Source organism: Plodia interpunctella, chromosome 19 (assembly GCF_027563975.2).
Source record: "Plodia interpunctella isolate USDA-ARS_2022_Savannah chromosome 19, ilPloInte3.2, whole genome shotgun sequence".
Classification (NCBI taxonomy): Eukaryota; Metazoa; Arthropoda; class Insecta; order Lepidoptera; family Pyralidae; genus Plodia; species Plodia interpunctella.
The window spans coordinates 756,971-777,315 of record NC_071312.1 but is presented as its reverse complement, the minus strand read 5'-3'; the positions used below and the strand labels follow the sequence as shown (position 1 = coordinate 777,315).

General features: G+C 37.2%; 2 protein-coding genes and 1 long non-coding RNA gene across 9 annotated transcripts in view; 2 read left to right on the top strand and 1 right to left on the bottom strand.

Annotated features, from left to right (window-relative positions):
• The window catches only part of Sap47 (Synapse-associated protein 47kD), a 74,380-nt gene that overhangs the window by 25,447 nt on the left and 28,588 nt on the right, over positions 1-20,345 (top strand). The window lies entirely within an intron of this gene.
• On the top strand, positions 9,301-19,391 carry LOC135309911 (uncharacterized). Its single transcript, XR_010370171.1, has 2 exons — positions 9,301-9,385; positions 10,665-19,391. It is a non-coding gene; the product is annotated as an uncharacterized LOC135309911 (long non-coding RNA).
• Positions 17,962-18,983, bottom strand: LOC128678393 (uncharacterized). Its single transcript, XM_053759901.2, has 3 exons — positions 18,837-18,983; positions 18,477-18,623; positions 17,962-18,129 (listed from the first exon to the last, which is right to left on the bottom strand). The coding sequence occupies exons 1-3, from the start codon at positions 18,981-18,983 to the stop codon at positions 17,962-17,964; spliced, it is 462 nt and encodes a 153-aa protein (XP_053615876.1).

The following is a 20,345-nucleotide window of genomic DNA, read 5'->3' as shown; positions in this document are numbered from 1 at the left end:
CTAATTGAGTTAAGCTTACCTGGCATTTCACCATATGTCAAACTGAGAATATTATCTACTTAGGTAATAAAGAAAAATTGGCAAAGATATAATTCCGAACTAAATTTTGTTAAGGCTAAGCTATGAGAGCTAAAGATAACTTGAATTTGGACGGTTGCCTTTAGACATGGGAACTATAAACTTCAGACTTGTGAAATACGACAATTGTTGGGAACAGATATTTATATGCTAATATCCGGATAAGGTCGGGTGCTCCTCGGAGGAAATGTGAAACGTCACAAGACTGCGAAACAAGAGAATGTTACTTAGTGGCGATTCTTCTTAACTTTATATCGGTTAAAGTAAAATAAAGATGATATAGACGGTAAGAGGAAGATCAAACAAATATATCGAAAAATAAAGAAGGATTTTTCAATAGTAAAATCATATTTATATGCGCCAAAGAACTATTGAGAAACAATTGAATAGCAGAATCGAAATTTGATAAAACAATACACATTTGTTAAAATTAATTGCATTCAACACAAGTTCAATACAAGTTTTTATAGTAGCCTCTCATTTAATCTTTATAAAAAACGGAACATAAAGGATTTGGACAAAAAAAAACGTCTTGAAGTCGGTCGTCGCCCCCATTTCCGGAGATATTGGCAATTAGACCGCCGTCCGGACTGCGGGAGATAGCATTAAGCCCCCCATTTCCACAGTAACCTTCGATTTAGATCGTATTTACGGACGCTTTTTTCACGCTATTTAAGTCCCGCTTTCGGCAAAAGCGTCCCGTAATATCTTCCACTCATTCATGTATTTTGTCTTTTGTTGCCATTTCTTTACAAACGCTTTTATCTTCAGCTTAGTCCCATTTTAGGACTACCATTCCTGTTTTTTACGTAGTTATCAGGTCTCATGCCTATCATTCCTATTAACCTATTAATAATAGTTTGGATTTATGTATTTGGAAGCCCGTGGTGCGCTGAGCTGATTTGTGTTTTTCGATCTGTAGAATCTTCGGTTTTGGAGTCTTATTTGTGTGTAGCTCGTATATTATAATCTAGTTTATATCAGTCAAATGTTAAGCCTTTCTTTGTTGTTTCAGATTCTGGTACACATATACATGCACACAAATACATATATATATATTAATCACGCCAGTATTCCATGGAATAGTCCTCTACCTATTACCAAGGGAAACATACGTAATTTTTCACAAACATTATGACTTTCTAGAATTTTATGTAACATCCCAATTCATTGCAAATTGGTTGCTAATGTATCCGCATAGTTCTATGCAGCAGAGTAACCAGATATTATTACTATAATAATGTTCAGAGTTCTGTAACAAATAAAGCTAAAAAGCTTTTCCTCCGTGCTACATGCATCTCGTTCTAGCAAACACAGTGGCGTAATAAACGGAACTTTATTCCTTAAAAGTGCCATTTAGCCACCGTCGCAGATACGGACTTAAGTGCTTGTTTTCCTCGAACTAGCCCAATTTCAGTGCCCGGGGGGAGACCCAAGGACTTTTAGAAAACGTCCAGTCGCAGAATAAATTAGCACTAATGCCCAGAAGGTTCCTTTTGAAACAACACTAACTGGAAATTGAAACTTATCGCGTAGCGCTAGCGTTTATATTTCTTTATCGCTGCGCGCTGGTATAAGCTAATTTGACGATCGGAGCATTCCTATAACATGAAAAGGCTCTTGGATTTTTGTTAAAGTTCAGTATTGGCTTGCCTCTTGCCCATGGCAATGGCAAATGAAGTTAATGGCGCGTGATGACAGCGATGTAATGACAGCGAGTGAGGGCGCTAACGAAGTTATAGTGGAAAAGACAGCTTGTTTATTTGGCAAATTTGTTAAGAACATTTTCAGCTTACATTTATTTTTTCCCACCATCATTGTGAGTGGGTACAATTTCGATTGGATAACTCTTCGAAGAATAGCAATGTTATAGAAAGAATCACATCACAACTTCACAATCCAGATAACATTTTCTGGACGATATTTGGACTTACCAAAACGCCTTTTATTAATTATACATTCATGATAATGATGATATTAACTCACGTGTTTAAGTTCAGGTTGAAAGTGTTCGTACGTATTCCAAGTACACCAGTCCCTAGAGGGAATCGATTCGATCGGTCATTTTTCGCACCGTTAGTCACGTTTAGCCTCTCTTCTATCATCACGTTAACGTCTCAAAAAATGATTCTAGAGTGGTGTTTGATCGAATAGGTTCCCTTTGGACTCCTCCCGCTGTAAAAGATTATATTGCACATTTATCACAGTTACTTTTTATACTTTTACCTTTTATTCTTGATCTTGAAATATCATGGTTTTATTTATTAACAAATCTGGCCAGTTGAATGATATCCTTGAAACTTCAACTTGTTATTAAGAATCTCCCCAAATCCGTGCTGGCACCGAAAAATGTAATGAAAAAGTATTATCTCCTGGTAGTGCGCGTAATTCACCTAATTAACTCTGCGCTCTTTACAGCAGAAATCCGTGCTCTATTTCGAAAATTAAAAAAATATGTAAAAAATGCTGTAGGAAGGAATGGAAACATGCCAAATGTGTGAGCTTGAATATCAATTATAAATTAGTGTCAAAATCGGACAGTTCTTCTCAATGTTATTATCTTTTATTAAGTTTAATTTAAACATTAAATGGTAGACATTAAAGCAATTTTTAGGGACATGTGAAAGATGTGTCGGGCGACCTACAATGAGATGGGCGGACGATTTAATGAAAGTCGCAGGTCGTACATATTATATATGAGAGAGGCACAGGACAGAGAAGGGTAGCGTACACGTAGAGGCCTATGGACAGCAGTAGGCGGGAAAAGGTCTGCAATGATGATGAATCACTAATTGAATGTTCAGTTTTATAGTCAGCATACGACACTGCAGCTAGATAGCTGAAGTTATTTAAAATGCATCTGACCTTAGTATGGCGGAACCACATTTCAAGTTAAGGTGTCTTTACACCACACATATCCAAGTCTTTACGAGCCATTGGAATGACGGAGCAAGCATAATAAATAATACCTTTACAACCCGAGAGTTACGTGCGCAGATCGTAAATTGTATTTAAGTCAAAAGGTATCTCTCGATCCCCTGGATCGTTCGCCACCGCTGGCTGACAAGTGACTTGTGTAGGGTTGGCACTGTTCTATTCAGTTTTAGTAACTACCTATCCAGCCTATATCTATAAACTTTCGGGAATCAATTGTCTCAATGACAGTGAAAGGGATTTATTTTTATAATGTGTAAGGATTAGTATAAAATGACTAACTGAAGCGACGTGGAAATATTTCAAGCAAGCGGTAGTGCGTGAAATTTAAGTTGCAAGAGGTGATTACAGACATAAAGCGGGACAAATTTAACTAAATAAAATCTTGTAAAAATGGAAATATGTTTTATAATCGTACTGACGTTGCCAACCCTGACAATACCTCGTCCTAACTGGAGACGTATCTGCGGTTATTTATCACCACAAAAGCAACAGTATGTAAAAAGCACATTTGGTCAGTTTATTCTGACGTTAGCTCTTCCTTCACTTCTTTTGTTTTACGTCATATTTTTCGATATCTCGTTTGATACTACTATGTGAAAATTTAACAAAACAGATTTTTAATTAGTTCTTCACATATGAAACTTACTTTGGGTTGACTCACATATGTGTGTACCTCTAATAGATGGCGATTAAAATCATAGCATGGCCGTATAAGTCATGTCAGAAGCCGACTTTAATAAAATCTGACAACAGCGTTAACAACAACACACTCGATATGATGAACATCATATTCAGACATTACGAACTCCGAGAATCCCCATTTCCCTTCATATACGTTTGTCGTCGACCAACCAGTAAAAACGAAGTTAAATAAAAAAAAAAAGCCTTTTATGACGAGAGAAAAGATTTAAAAAGCAACACAGTAATAAAACAACTCGAGAAGTTATTTGAGACCGGATAAAAGTCTGCAACAAGAAAAATGTCTGCAAAAAGGTCGCGCCGCGCCAGAAATACTTTGTACAAAACGGACGAAACAACCGTATATAAAAGACTTGGGTTAGGCCGTATGTCCACGGCGTCCGACTCGCCGGATCCGGTAAAAAACCGGACCGAAGAAGCGGACAACACATACGTTTGTAGGTTTTTAATTTGTTAATTAATTTTAGACAATTTTCAGCGCGGTTGGCAACAAATAGCTCAAGACAGAAAGCTATTGAAGACAAAAGGGGGAGTGGGCTTTGCCCAGCAGTGGGAGACATCAACAGGCACGATTTACAAAAAACAGAAAAACATTTATTACATTTGATTAATAAAATAAATATTCAGTTTAAATGGTTTTCTATCGTTTCAATGCTACAGAGGAATGCAAATTTTGTTTAATTTCTTCGGTCCGGTTTCTTACCGGAGGACTGATCCGGTGAGACGGACGTAGTGGACAAAAGCTTTATTCGTATCCCATATAGCTATATATCTTAAAATCATCTCGTAAGTCACCTAATTTAGTAGGATTTTCTTTAACGAAATCTGAACAAATTGCTACTTATATTTTTCTTACATCAAATATTGCGTTATCCCCGTGCAGATCATTTACCCTGGGACTATCGGCAGTCATTCCTGTTCATTTGATTTTCCTCCCGAGTTTCAATATGTTCCATATCACACCTGTAAATCTGCGTAACATTTCATGCTATAACCGCCCCTATTTCTATTGTGTTAAGGTGCAAAGCCATTTTATTTCTCCATGTTGTGCTAAGGAGCTAAGCCAATATTGCTCCATCGCTTGCTATATTACGACCTCGATGGTGCGTGGTAAAGTGCTTACCTCTGAACCGTGAGGTCTCGGGTTCGATCCCCGGTCGGGTCATGATAGAAAATGATATTTTTCTGATTGGCCCGAGTCTTGGATGTTTATCTATATATGTATTTGTTATAAAATATAGTATCGTTGAGTTAGTATCCCATAGTACAAGTATCGAACTTTACTTTGGGGCTAGCTCAATCTGTGTGATTTGTCCTAATATATTAATTATCCGTACTAACATTATGAAGCGAAAAGATTTGTATTTTTGTTTATATTGGTTAAACTCAAAAACTACTGGGCCGATTTTGATAGAATTTGACATTTGACAGACAAAGAGACAGACGAAACCTTCAGGAGTAACATAGGCTACTTTTTAATTACGGTTTTACCCGTACAAAGGCGGGACGAGCCGCTAGTACTTTAATACTACACAACGGATTTTGATGTGGGTTTTTAAAATCGATAGTGTAATTCCCCAAAAAAATATATTAAAATTGTATAATTTATTATGGTTGTATCCGAGCGAAGTCGGGACGGGTTGCTAGTTGCATTATACGTTACCATTTTTATCACATACGGTCCAATTTTCTCTCCAAAGGAAAGTCGAAACACGTACGCAGGTATAAGTAAAGATCTAGATCAACTTTTATCGTTATAACTTGTTGCGACTTAGTTTCGGAGATATATGGGAGTTGACAAACAGATATGTACAATTACCGAAGGCACATGAGAAGTCATTTAAAGAAATATAATTGTTAGATGTATTTATTTGGAATATCTTCAGAATTCGTCTTCCGTATTTGTGTGGTAACAATTTTACGGCCGGCTGCCTCGCTAATGTTAACCTTCTTTGGGAATGCTATTTTTGCTCATTTGCTTTATTCCCTTAGTCGCCTCGTACAATATCTACGGGTAGACATGGAGTATTAGTTACATCAACTGTTACCTACGAAGAATTGCGAATGATTTTCTCAGAAAAACTTGTTATAATTTTATTATGATTGGGGACACAATTTTCCATTGAAAATTTCGATCATCTGGGCGCACGGCAGTGCAGTATGTAGGAATAAACCTCTTCTTGGCTCTTCTTGCATTATAAAATTTTAATAAAGAAGTGTTTTCTCATTATATTATTAGGCAGAAATTAACTGTTGAAGTTGCTTTATAGCGCATTAATAGAATTAAGATTTAAGATTTCAGTTGCGCAACAAGGTTTACAGAGAGAGACGCTAAAAGTTACGACGAACTTATCTCAATGAAATTTATGCCCTAGTAAACACAAAAACTTTAGAATTTACATCCGCAAAGAGCTATTTCGGGTTGAAAACACAGACAAATTCTCCGCGTTTCTAAATATATTCAGTTGCAAAAACGCGCAAGGGTGCAAATGGGACATTTGGGTTTTAAAATAGGGTATGGGGTCAAGTGGGTCTCTGTTCGTCCTTTCAATGGCCCGACAAAACTGGTCCTTTTCAAAATGTCTCACATCTGTATTCGATTTACACATTCTTCACAGCCACCGATGTGTCTGTAAAATAGCAGAATACCTCTTAGGGAAAATTAAAATAAATTTCTGGTACAGGGTTTTTTTTCCTACCTTGCAGCGCAGGGGAAAACCCGTCATGGGCGACTGGGAAGGGAGGTCCCAGACAGTGCCGAACTCTTACCGGTTAAAAACCCCTGCACCTCAAATATCCTCTGACAAGGAGATCAGACCCTTTATTTGCAATTTTTTGCGATTACATACAGACATACAGAGATATAGACAAAAATAAATTATGAGCGGACGCATGTAATAAACGCGGGCAAAGCCGCAGGCAAAAGCTAGTTTGAAATAATTATTGCTTTTTAGGCGCATCTTCGATATCACATACAACTTAAAACACCGTTATTGGAGATATTTGACATTTATTACGTCGGAAGGAATACCTCCAGTTTCAACAATATAGGTATTGTGGTTTTAACGCGACTTTTTTTTATTGAATATAAAAAAGTCCCGTCCCGGCTGGATTGGACCATGCCCTATATTTCCACAATGTCGTTTGCTTTTAGGTCGATAAGGGATGTAGACAAAGCCACGTCGTTATTTGTGTGTTTGTAAATGAGGGTATGTTTCAAACATTGAGAACAGTTATCTAAATGAGTACATTATATACATTGCAGCCATTAAAATGCTTTCAACAGATGAACAAAATAATACATTGTAATCAAATATGATTATAACTTTTATTTATTATTTTCTCCAAAACAAAGGTACTGTATATACACATTTTAGATTCGGTCGTGCTCGAGTTAGAACAGGTGAAGATGAAATATTAACATTCCATTTAAATTAGATTTAATGTAATGACAATAGTGTCAAACCAATTGTTGACAGCAGACATAAATCCAGCTCACATGAGGCGGAATTTTCGCCAACCCTAATCGCTCAACTCCACGATACATCCGGCACAGAATGATGCACTTTACCATGTAACTTCAAGCTGGTAACCTGAATAAAGGCCTTCCCGCACACTTTACATACATATCTTTTGTCATTCGTATGAATCCTTATATGCAGATCTAACGTCTTCTTTCTTTGAAACGCTTTCTTGCAAATCTCACATTGGAAGGGCCTCGAGTCATCATGCTTCACCATGTGCTTTTTCAACAAGTCCTTACTGAAAACTTTGAAGCCACAAATTTCGCACGCGAAATTCTTCTCTTTCACATGCATCCTCGCTTTGTGTTGGGTCAGTACGCTTAAACACATAAATGTTTTCGGACACAAATCACAGCTAAACTGATATTGCTTGACATCGTGTACTAACGCCATATGCCGCTTCCGTATATATCTTGTATGTAAAATCTCAGGGCATTTCGGACATTTTAGTCTTTCTTGACGATGTACTCTTCGTACGTGATCAGCTAAAGCGGCATCTGAAGAATATGATCTGTAGCATTTATTACATCTGTTGTTAACGTTGTGGACTGTTCTTACGTGGTTCATAACGTTTGCTCTTCCAGAAAACCCTTGGCCGCAAATCTCGCATAGGAACATTTCGGTTTTTGTGTGCAGCTTGTGCACGTGACCAATAAGTGTGCCAAAAAAGCGGAATTTTTGCCCGCAGTCGAGACAAGACATACCATCATCCGACAATTTGTAAGCAAACATATAAACGGTAACGTCTTTGTTCAACTTCATGTCATGAATAGCGTTCAAATGGTCAAAGAACTCGGACAAATTTTCCAAAGATTTGCTACATTTTTTGCAAATTATTTCTGATACGTCCAGTTTAATTTTTGATGTTGTCCTGACGGTTTGTAGTATGTACTTAAGTTTAGGGTTTTCGTGTTCGTTTAGAGTGTGTTGTTTGAGGGTAGTACTCGATGAGAATGGGCAGCGGCAGTAGAAGCACATGTACTTATTGCTGCACCATCGGAAAGGCATGATGGTGGAATGTTCTATAACGGCGGTGAGGAGCCTCCTCAAGTCGGCCAAATCGCGAAGCAGTTTCGCATCATTAAGAGTTTGCTTTACAGAAACCAAAGGCTTATCTTCTTCTTCAGCTAGTGATTTGGACTTTGCTTTCTTCTCCAACTTGGCATTCTCTGATTTCATGGCTGTTTTCTTCGGCTTTCCTCTCTTATTCTTTACTTGTAAAGTTGTTACTGTAATGTTGGAAACACGTGGTTCTTTTAGGGTGTTCAATGGTTCATCATCGCTAAAATCCATATCATTGTCATTAAAATATTCTTCATTGACTGAGTCTTCTGCCTCTGTCTTAAATTGAGATGGATCGATTACTACGTTTTGTTTAAATTCTCCTCTGTCAATCATATCAATGAATTTCTTTTCTGAGTCCAGCACTTGCTTTTTGAAGTTACATGCATCACGCAGTCTTGCTATACAATCTTCACAAATCAATCGGTTGGGTCCATTCGGGCCGTTATTATGCTGGGAAATCACAATATCAAAGCATTTTAACAGCATATCTGCGTAAACTTCAGTCTCATCCATCCATGTGTGTTTACCTCCCATATCTTTATAACACCCCTCAGATAGGCAACACCGGCAAAGTCCCGGGTTTTCCTTCACAATCGTCTCATTGAACTCCATTTTCACTAAGTTACAACTTTATAAACACTGGCGCTTTAAAAACACATTAAAATAAAGACACTTAAAAATATCAGTGAGACATTTGAAAAAACATCGATATTTCACACTAAATTATTTCACAAATACCTCCAATTGTTTAATTTTTTATGTAACAAACTTTCCTATTCGACACACACACACACACATGCAAAGACTCTTAAAATAAAATACGCGTACACAACATAGTACCGGGTGTCCCAAAGTAAGCATGGCGTCTGTTACGTAAGTTGGTATTGATCGCGGCGGCGGCGCGCGTCATCCCCCCCCCTCCCCCCCTCCCAACACCACCACCAAGCGCACGGCCAATCACAGCGCGAGTTTTAATTCTAATTTGATAGCAATTCGACGCGGCCCCGATCCTGATTTGTCAGTCAACTTTACCACGTGGTATCCTTTCTGTTATGTAACTGTTACTTTTACGAGTATAACCTGTGAGTATGACTGTTCACCATTCCGAGAAATAAGATGGAGTGAGCATTAGGGCTGACTTTAATATTCAATGAGTCCCACGCTGTTGTTTATTTACTGAACGTTTCTCTCGAGTTTATTTTTATGTCCGCTACGAGTAAATTACTAATGCTTTCAATTACGTTTCTTATTTTCCGAGACGGAATTTTTGTGCATTGCCATTTTTCATCTTGGAAAGAGGTAAATTGAATTGAGAACAGCAAACAAAAAAAATATTAGAGTTGTACTAACAACTATGTAATATACACACTAATGTTTATTACATAAACACAAATTTGGACAGATTTTTATGAGATATGATATATTGTAAAATAGTTAATAATTCCCAAATATCAACGAAATTAAACCTCGACTATTTCCACAACTGAAATGCCCGAAACAATTTCATAAATCCGTCGAGCCGGATATTCAATATCTGTCGTCGTTCCGGGGATTAACTCGTGTCGCGGCTTGAGACGGGATCAATAGGGATTGGCGATTCAATGGGCGAGTAGGTCTTGGTCGCAATACAAGCTATGTTGCTATATTAAGCGATAAGATCTGTTGGCCTCAATGATCTTATCGCTGCCCTGACTGTTGGGGCATTGTGTTACATTCCTTCTATTTGCTTGCTGGTCTGTGGGCGATAGAAAAAATTAAATATAGCATAGATTGAGGTCCAACACCCTCAAATTTATTAATCAAAAATAATATACCAGCCGATTGTTCTACCGCGCAGATCTTTCTGGCATGATACGGATCAACATTGTTTAATGACTTTCGGCATTTTTTCTTAGCAGTGCTCGTTCCGAAATGCCAGTAGTTTGTAGCTTATAGAGAAATTCTATATACTTAATCTAAAATTTGACGTGAAAAAGTGTCTGTGAGGGTCTTATTTCTGAATAAATGTTTGACTTGACTTTTTGAGTTGAAAGTCAATATATTTTATTTTGAATAAGCAGTACAAATCCGATTGCAGGAATTACATCGCAAAAAGAGCATTATTTTATAGAATTAGGTAGTTGTATCTGTAGCCCAAAACTTACACAAAATAGTTATAATATAAATACATATGCAAATAAATTAAAACATTGTTTAATAGCAGAATAGTTTAAACCGTTATATATCAAGAAAATGTGCTTTTTATTTATCTGAGATTCTTCTAGCAATCTCTCACAATTTCTGAAAAAAAAAAGAATGGAGATTTCCATTCTATGCCATTTTTCTCCAAATAATATTAATTGTGTGTGTTCTTTGTTTCAGGTAAGTGAACTAACTAATATTCATTGGTGAACTTTTGGTGAACTTCGCGCTACTATACCCGTACTAAGGTAACATGGCTTGGGAGATCATAATCAGATTTACTAGCAGCGCGTTCAGACTTCGTGTAAAATCATTACAAATTATACGCCTAAACTTTACTCAGTAATCATCTATCTTATTGGTGAAAATAATCCGTAGTTTTGGAGTTTATCGTCATCATACAGAGAGACGTGACAGGTGGACTTATTTTTTTTTTCTTATGTAAGGATTTGAATTGTTTGAACCAAGTCGCTTCGTGATATCTGTAGAATAGAATAATAATTTATTCGAAGTAACTAAAACACACACAAGTTATTTACAAAAAGCACAGCACAATGACATTCGTGTTAAGTTTAGCACTAAAACATCCTGTGTCCGTTGCAGCTGTTCAAAAAGGTCATGGCTCAGTTCTTACTTTATTCAACGTGAATGTGCAAAGCACTGATATTCTGCCACAACCGGACCGACGATTAATATTGCCATCACAAATTACAAAAAAAAAACCGACAACAAAACACAGTACAGCGCTATACATAGAATTAATTAAAAAGTAGTTCCATCAAGACATCAACAAAAATCGGACACAGTGAAACATAAAGATATAGTGATTATACTCATTTAGCAAAATCCGCTACCGACCAACCATGCGGTATTCCTATTTCTTGTTTGTTGTCTGTCTGTCCCTATGTATGCTTAGGTCTTTAAAACTACGCAACGGATTTTGATGAGTTTTTTTTAATAGAGCGATTCAAGAGGAAAGTTTAAGAGTATAATTCGTTATGGTTTGAAGCCGGGACGAGTCGCTAGTTAACAATAATTTGTTTATTCAAATAAACATCGTCATAGCAAAATTTTTGCAGCGGTGGTGGTGCGCTAAGCAGTGGTTAATGGTTAAAACGCCCGCCTGTGGATCGAAAGGTCTCAGGACCAATCTATCTCATATATAGTAGTTTTCATAGACCACCTGCTTCCGGTGAAGGAAAACATCGTGAGGAAACCTGCACATCGGTGAACAATTCACTAGTGTGTATGCGACTACCTGCCTGTAGATGGTGGTAAGTAGTCGTAAAAGTCTTGTTAGATGCCTTTAGGCGACTATATATAAAATCTGACACCAGTGTTAGCGATAACACGCTCGATATGATGATGATAGCAAAATTTTTAAAGCCATTGTTATGGATAAATTAATTGGTTTGTAATCAAGCTGTCACGGGGCTCAAGATATTAATTTGGAACTCAATTCAATCGAACCCGCTCCCGAGTTTGGAACTATTTTACCCTATTTAATTATATTTCGGGATAAATAGATTCGGGAGGGCTTAATGAAGTGATTTGCGATGGTGAGCTGTTATTGGATTTGAGATTGTGTGTTAACAAGCTTATTCCTGGGTTGCCCACGTAAAAAAACTTACTTTCTGTCGGCCATTGTTTTTTGTTAAGGTAACATTACAAGGACTTGTTCAAAACGGACGTGAAAAGTTAATTTTAATTCAGGGTCGGAGTTGTGCGTTCACCACCCCTAGTGTTGCAAGCATCTATTGGCTGCGGTGACTGCTTCCCATCAGCGTCAGCAGCGTGACTGTTTGCTTGCAATTCATCATTTGATCGATTACTAAATATGTGAATAGTTCAGATATATTTCGGTTTTCTGTGGAGTTTGTTGGAACATGTTGCCTTCGATAGAGATTTGTGGGAAAAAGGAGGAGGTCCTTGGCCCAGCCGTGGGACATGACCTCCCCGCCGATTGGCTATTAGAAAACAAAAAATTTCGCACCTGTTGGCAATAAGTCGAGATGTCACAACTTTAATAACGAATAAATGTCTTTAATGCAACTTTTTTAAATCGTTATTCGTAATTGAATTTGTTGCAGATCGTCCATTTTATTAAACACAAAATTCGTATTTCATTTCACAAAATGTTCGATAATTTTATCGAAAAGTACCGATAAAACCATTCAATTAACGAAAGAATATTGAAAGCCAAAGAAAGACGTAATATTCAAGTAAAAAGTATATAAAATCACGAGCAGAAGGACCAAATCAATTGAGGAGTTACGTAAAAACGTCCACTTGGGATATAATCAATAGGGACCGACACTGTTCAAATGAGTTTCTTTCGGCATTTCTTCTCAGCAGTGGTCGTTCCGAAATGCCAGTAGTTTGTAGCTTGTGAGAAATAACTGTAAATATTAACGAGAAAAAGTGTGCCTGTGAAGGTCTAATTTCTGAATAAATGATTTGAATTTGAATTTGAATCATGTCGGGTTTTAGTTTTTATTGTGGAGTTCTCGAGGGATTTCACAAAATTGAGGTTGAACATCTTCTATGCTGACCTGTGAACGTAAGAAAAACATAGAATGTGCCAGCTGCTTCTCCGCTCGCGTAAACTGTAAAACTCTATCAAGGGAAATGGCTATAAACTGCAGTTTCTTCCGATGAACTAGCTTGTCATTATTATTTTAATCTCAGTGCCACCAATAAGCCCAACAGCGAAAGAGTTTGAGGAGATGTTTAAGGCGGTTAATCTCCAAAAATACCGAACCGTTTGAAAAATTCTTTCACCATTAGAAAGGTACATTATCCAAGATTGCTATATGCTATATTTTATCTCAAAATTCCCAGGGGAGCGAAGCCCCGGTCAACATCTAGTATTAGGATAAAGCCGCATTTTTCGCAATTTATATTAATTATTTTAAGCTATGTGTGATAGATATATTTTGTTTTAAGCTATGTCAATGACTGTGATTTGTGCAATAAAGTGTATTAGGACAAATCATATTAGGACAATTCACACAGATTGAGCTAGCCCCAAAGTAAGTTCGAGACTTGTGTTATGGGATACTAACTCAACGATACTATATTTTATAACGTATACATATATAGTTAAACATCCAAGACCCGGGACAATTAGAAAAAGATCATTTTCCATCATGACCCGACCGGGAATCGAACCTGGGACCTCTCGGTTCAGAGGCAAGCACTTTACCACTGCGCCAACGAGGTCGTTGTTGTGAATATGTGAATTGTTATGAAATTTTCTCATTTGAGGTAACTATCTATATCTCTGGGGTAGATTTAATATAACAGGCACGTATATATAAAATATCTATACGAACGTATGGCAGAATTTGGTTCGAATGCTAGATGTGATGGATTTCCCTGATAATGGCGGTCTGAGAGCCTTTCAATCTGGCGATAATACGGGGAGCGGAGTGGTTGGTAAACAAAAATTGTGATGGATACTGTAGAATATATTCTCACTAGATAGATAGAATTTGCCGCGGCTTCGGCCGTATAAAAGCCGCTTGGAAAAATTACACATTCGTTTTGGAGACGAGAGTTTCAATCGAGTTGGGCGCCATAGACTAAACAATCTAATATAATATGTATTACTTGTAAGATACATTGTTTTCATGCGATGGCCGAGACGATTTATTTATTTAAAACCTAAAAGATTTTTAATATCGATATGATAATAACTTACGAAATAACTTAAGACAGAAGTTCTCTTAAATAGGGACTAAATAAATTAATCGACTTGGTATTAAATGGATCTCACTACTTTTAACGGTAGAAAAACTGAGCTGCGAGACTTGGTTTTTTTTACAGCATGTTTTTGGTAGCATCAGTTATTTTCCGGGATGAAAAGTGTATGCCTATGTCCCTATGCCCTTCTCCATACTTCAATCAAATATTGTATGCAAAGTTTAAAGAAGATTGGTTGGGTAGACAGCACGTAAAGTGGTGACAAACAAACTTACTTTCGCACTGATAAGGACTACTGAACTAGTTAGGACTTGCTTTTGCCCGCGACTTCGCCCGCGTGAATTTCCCACGATAGCATTTATTTTTCGGGGATGAAGGGTACTTTATGTGAAGAACATAGTGTACTATAATATTTTTCACAAATAATACAGTTTACTTCCTTTTGATTGAGCTTTGTATGTTTATTTTTGTAGGTTTGCTACAAAGGGCGACGACTCGTAGCAAAACTATTGACAAGTGATAGTTTAACAGCTTATAGGCTACAATGGCGTTCCCAAGGAGTGTGACGGGATTCTGGGGCGGGACCACACGTTTCGTTTTATAAGCTATAGAAATCCTACTATTATTATAAATGCGAAAGTTTGTGAGGATGTGTGTGTAAGTACGTATGTTTGTTACTCTTTCTCGCAAGATCTACTGTACCGATTGTTATGAAATTTGGTACACTGGTATAGACTATAATCTGGAATAACACATACGGTAATTTTATCCCGAAATACCCACGGGAGCGAAGCCCCGGGGCGCGTCTAGTCTTACATACGTAGCGACGAATGTGATATTTAGCGAAATATCACATTCAAGTAGTCTCAAAGCTCCCCCGGTACTGGGGCACAAAAAGTTTTCGGAGCTCCAGTCAAAGGCCCTTTGAGCCGCCATGACACCGTCTCGCCAATTAGAGACGCCAACTTGAGACGTTTTGCGAATCTCAGAATAGACGGAGCAATAGCTACGAGTACAGTGCGCTAGGGTTGCCATCACTTTAATAACAATCCGGAGGGAAAATATTCTGAACGCCGGAAATTTGGGAGGATGTGTATTGTTTTCTCCCTGACATTCAATTACAGTGAATAAAATCTAAAAAATTCTCCAATGCCATTTGGTCGTTTGGTGGTGTAACCCAGACGGAATGCAGCGCTAGTTCTCTTCATAGGCGTATGACTGAGGGTCGTGGTCATTACATTATAATAGAATGAAACACACGCAACAAATTTCTTGGCACTATTAATGGAGTGGTTTGCCATTGCCTTCTCCATTTCACATACAAGTTAATAATCAACCAGTGTGCAGGTTTCCTTCACCGGAAGCAGGTGGTCTATGATTAGTGAATTGGTCTAAAATAAAATAAATAAATAAATGAATATATTAGGACAAATCACACAGATTGAGCTAGCCCCAAAGTAAGTTTGAGACTTGTGTTATGGGATACTAACTCAACGATACCATATTTCATAACAAATACATGTATAGATAAACATCCAAGACCCGGGCCAATCAGAAAAAGATCATTTTCCATCATGACCCGACCGGGGATCGAACCCGGGACCTCTCGGTTCAGAGGCAAGCACTTTACCACTACGCCACCGAGGTCGTCGAAAAAGTAGTGTGGTTCGCCTAGAAGCGCCAAAATCCCTTCCTTTAATTCGGGTCAAAGATTACTCTAGTGCCTTATCAGCCTTATACAATCCTTTAAAGGTCACTGGACCCCGACGCGGTACGATGAATAATTTAGCAGTTAAGCCTTCGCATTCATGGTATTTGATATAATCCGGCGCGAAGGAACCAGTGAACCGCCTATTCATACAAACAATACAGTTTATTATAATTGAAATAGTTTTTTTGGTTAGGACTCGTAAATTATTTATTTCATTATTATGTTCTTCTTTACCTCCTCGACTAGTGGCATCGTATTTGTAACTTTCTACTCCAACCGTCCCTGGGCGACCTTGGTGGCGCAGTGGTAAAGTACTTGTCTCTGAGCCTTTTTCTGATTGACCCGGATCTTGGATGTTTGTCTATATATGTATTAGTTATAAAATATAGTATCGTTGAGTTAGTATCCCACAACACAAGTCCCGAACTTACTTTGGGGGCTAGCTCAACCTGTGTGATTTGTTTAGGACAAATCATCAATATATTTATTTATTATTTATTTACTCCATATTTTATATACTTATAGTTATACTCTTAACGTTACATATCCATCGATCGCGGATTTATTAATAACTATCATAGTTTTAGCCAGCAACCGTCTTGTACAGACAACAGTGTGTTGGTCGATACATAGTTATTGATCTTGAGCAACTATTTCAATAGAAATTCTCAAGAATCACCGCAATCCATTTCGAGAACTAGCATTGTTGTTTTGTTCGGGGAACGTCGTCTTGGCTAATTACACGTTTGCCTTTTGAAATATTTAATTCCAGACATTTTTATCGCTAACAGGCGGTAGTAGCAGCTAAGCCACTTTCGTTGTAATCGGTTATCGGGTGACCAAAAATATAACATCTTGAGCTCCTCCGTGGCTTTGTCTAATTGTGTTAATTGTCAAAAAAGTTGCCTTTTTTCATATTTGATTTCAGTTAATTTGTCTCTGGTATTTTCTGCACGTTTTGGCCGTCTTATATAAACTACTTAACTACATCATTTAATATTATGAAAATAAGTCCTCCTATAATAATAATGCACTATGACCGTTGGGCCTTTGTAGCTACTAAGTGGCATCCACATGGTGGCTACAGAATCAGAGTAAGACGAACAAGAGCGACGGAGCGACGATCTGAGGGCATTCAGAAAGAACTGATCGGTGGTTGCGCAAGATAGAGAGAAATGGAAAGGAATGGGGAGACCTTTGCCCAGCAGTGGGACAATAAGGGTTAGCAAGTCCTCCTATCCCGTCTGCCTGTCTATGAAAGCTATGTTGTATGAAAGCGATAAACTCACAAAGTATCGCATCGATTTTTGTACGATTTTCACCAGTAGATATATTGATTCCTGAGATTTAGATGTATAATTTATTATCGTTTTACCCGAGCGAATTCGGGACGAGTCGCTAGTAAACTATACTTTTGAAACAGATACTGTGAATGCGGTATAACAAGTCAGTCTTATAAAAACGTTTTGTAAATTATCCAAAATATGTGTAAGAGTCAAACAGTTGAATTTAGTTCAAAGGACAAGGTTCAAACCTCTGATATTTCATTATAACTAATAGGGTTATTTACTACTAACTTTTAAATTGATATTAAAAAAACAGAAATTTCATGGTGCCAATATCGTCGTCGTGTACAGGAGAATAGCCATTAGCCAAGCCATTTTCGGACTCTGTAATTAGCTGACCATGTCACAATATCAGTGCATTATTCAACCGATTTACATAAGCAACCATAAAACGAGGAAAGGGGAACCAATGACTGATGTATCGTTCAATAATATCTATCTATACTTATATTATAAACAAGAAGTGTTTGTAAGTTTGTGTGAAGGGGTTTGTATGTTTGCCTTCGGTTGGAATTACTCAGCCGATTTCCAAAATATTAACGAGAGCAATGCTCCGGGAATCAGCTAGTCTTGGAGTATATATGAGAGTCACTCCAACCAATAGAAATATGTTATTGAATTCAAATACAATCACAGAAATATTCATATTAGCATATTGAGAAACAACGAATTGGGACGTAAATTAAGATTTAATCGTGTAAAATAAGAATGGATTTTAATTTTTCTTGTTATCTTGTTTAAACTTCAAGTGTACGTAGCCAAATGCAACAATTTCCTTGGTATGTGTAGTTGTGACGTTGACATCAGCCCCGCCTTTCTCGAACGGCCAGCGGTTGGGGAAGTGTTGGGATTGGACCGTCATGTTCATCAGGCGATATTCACCCTGGAAAAGGAAGCAGATGTTACAAGTCTATTTTACCGTAGACTAAGACGACGTATTCTAATTCTCAGTCGTAACATCTTAAGATGGTATATCATCCTATGGTAATGCGGCCTCTGTTAGCAGCTACGCTTCTAAGATCATGATTAGGTTCAGGTACATAAGAAACATCTTTTTGATAATCAGCTAATTCAAGATCACACACACTTTTCTGGTCATAGGAATATGTCTAGAATACGTAGCTTACTAAAGTAAAAAGATTAGTTGAGTCAAAGATGAGAATGCTATCTACGCATTTACTATTTTAACAAGACAGTTAAGGACTTTAAATTATTTTAAGCTATCTTTACCTTAGGTGCAGGACACACCACGCCCTTCAGGGCAAGCATTTTGCCAATCATGGGTTCCTTGTTGATCAAATCGCAAAATTTGTAGTTGAATTCGATAAACGACCGTCGGTACTCGTTGTGGAGGAACTCCGTCATCACTATATGCACCTGATCATCACAAACATAATTATATATCTGTGTAAGTTTTCTGTGCTATATTTAGATATTCTTGCTAAACAAACCTAATAACTATTTGTTAATGCTTCCTCTTTCCATAGTTACTCATTCCATATATTGTCAGCTCGTTACTACACATGCGCACCTGTGTTTGAATGCGGTTTCTATTTAGATAAGACTACCGTTCTGGAAATGATGGCTTACAGATATATTGTTAGTCCAAGTTTGTTTGATGCTCCCCCAAAGGTTGAAGTAGTATGGACCGTTTCTCGAATACCGTCTAATGTTGGCGTAAACTTCATCTATGAACTTATTGTTTACGTATATAATTTTCACAGACTCCGGAATCATCTCCAAACACTGGAAAATAAGTCATAAGCAACAGATTTATTAAATGACATCTCAGATCTGTGTGTTTCTTTCGGTTGCACTGGGCGCACCTATAACCTGATAAAATGTAAATATCATATACAGATCCACTGTTTTTTACTATAATTTATTCCTGACAGATATAATTGACGACCTCGGTGGCGCAGTGGTAAAGTTCTTGCCACTGAACCGAGAGGTCCCGGGTTCGATCCCCGGTCGGGTCATGATGGAAAATGATCTTTTTCTGATTGGCCCGGGTCTTGGATGTCTATTTATATATGTATCTATTTATAAAATATAGTATCGTTGAGTTAGTATCCCATAACACAAGTCTCGAACTTACTTTGGGGCTAGCTCAATCTGTGTGATTTGTCCTAATATATTTATTATTTATTTATTTATTTATAATACCCTTACAGATACCAAGAGTATCTGTGATAAGACTGGTATATTATTATAGCATCAGAAAATATACATATTCGTTTCTACATCTTTAACGCCGCATATTTCAAAGTGTTCAGGTTTACTTAAATCTTTACAAACTTTTATTTCTTCTACATCTCTATCCATATTAGCTAAGTCTCATGATCCTCCTCTCATTTTATTAGTTCTTACAAAATGTGTTATTAGCATACAGCTTGTAAAACTTACTATTGCTCCAACAATGAATATGACAACGACATTAAATTTTAAAATTATCCCTAAAGACATGACTGCTGCGAACTAGGATTTTGAATCAATGCAGTTTCAAAATTGTATCATTCAAATGTCATGAAAGAATTCTTGCAACTGATTGATTAATCGTACAGATAGGCTGTAAAATTGTATTTAAACTGTTCTTCCGGTTATCGGAGATAATAATACCAGACTAATAATTTTGTTTTCATTGTACCAACCAGCCCGTCACCAGCCAACAACTAAATTATTGGATGAATGATTTTGTATTTGCTTTTGAACAGAGTACACATAGGAAGTGGTTTCAGTCTAATTTTATTAATTGTCAGAAAATTCAGATTTTTTTTCATATTTGCTTGTTATTTTTGCTCTGGTATTTTCTGCATGTTTATATCGTCTATGTAAACTATATACCATCAAAGACATGCTGTAAAAAACACTAAGTCTCGCACCTGAGTTTTTCTACATGATGATTAGCATGATGGGTCTGCATAAGGTGTTCCAGATCCTCGATTTTTATACCTAAACAGAAAATGCTCATCAGGCTGAACAACTTTTGTTAAGGCGTCATTTCAATATTTCCTATAGTTTAGTTGAACCATCATTGTTCTCCATCAGGCGTTACAGTTTTCAAAATAGTTTATAGCCTATATTTTGCCCAGGCTTAAT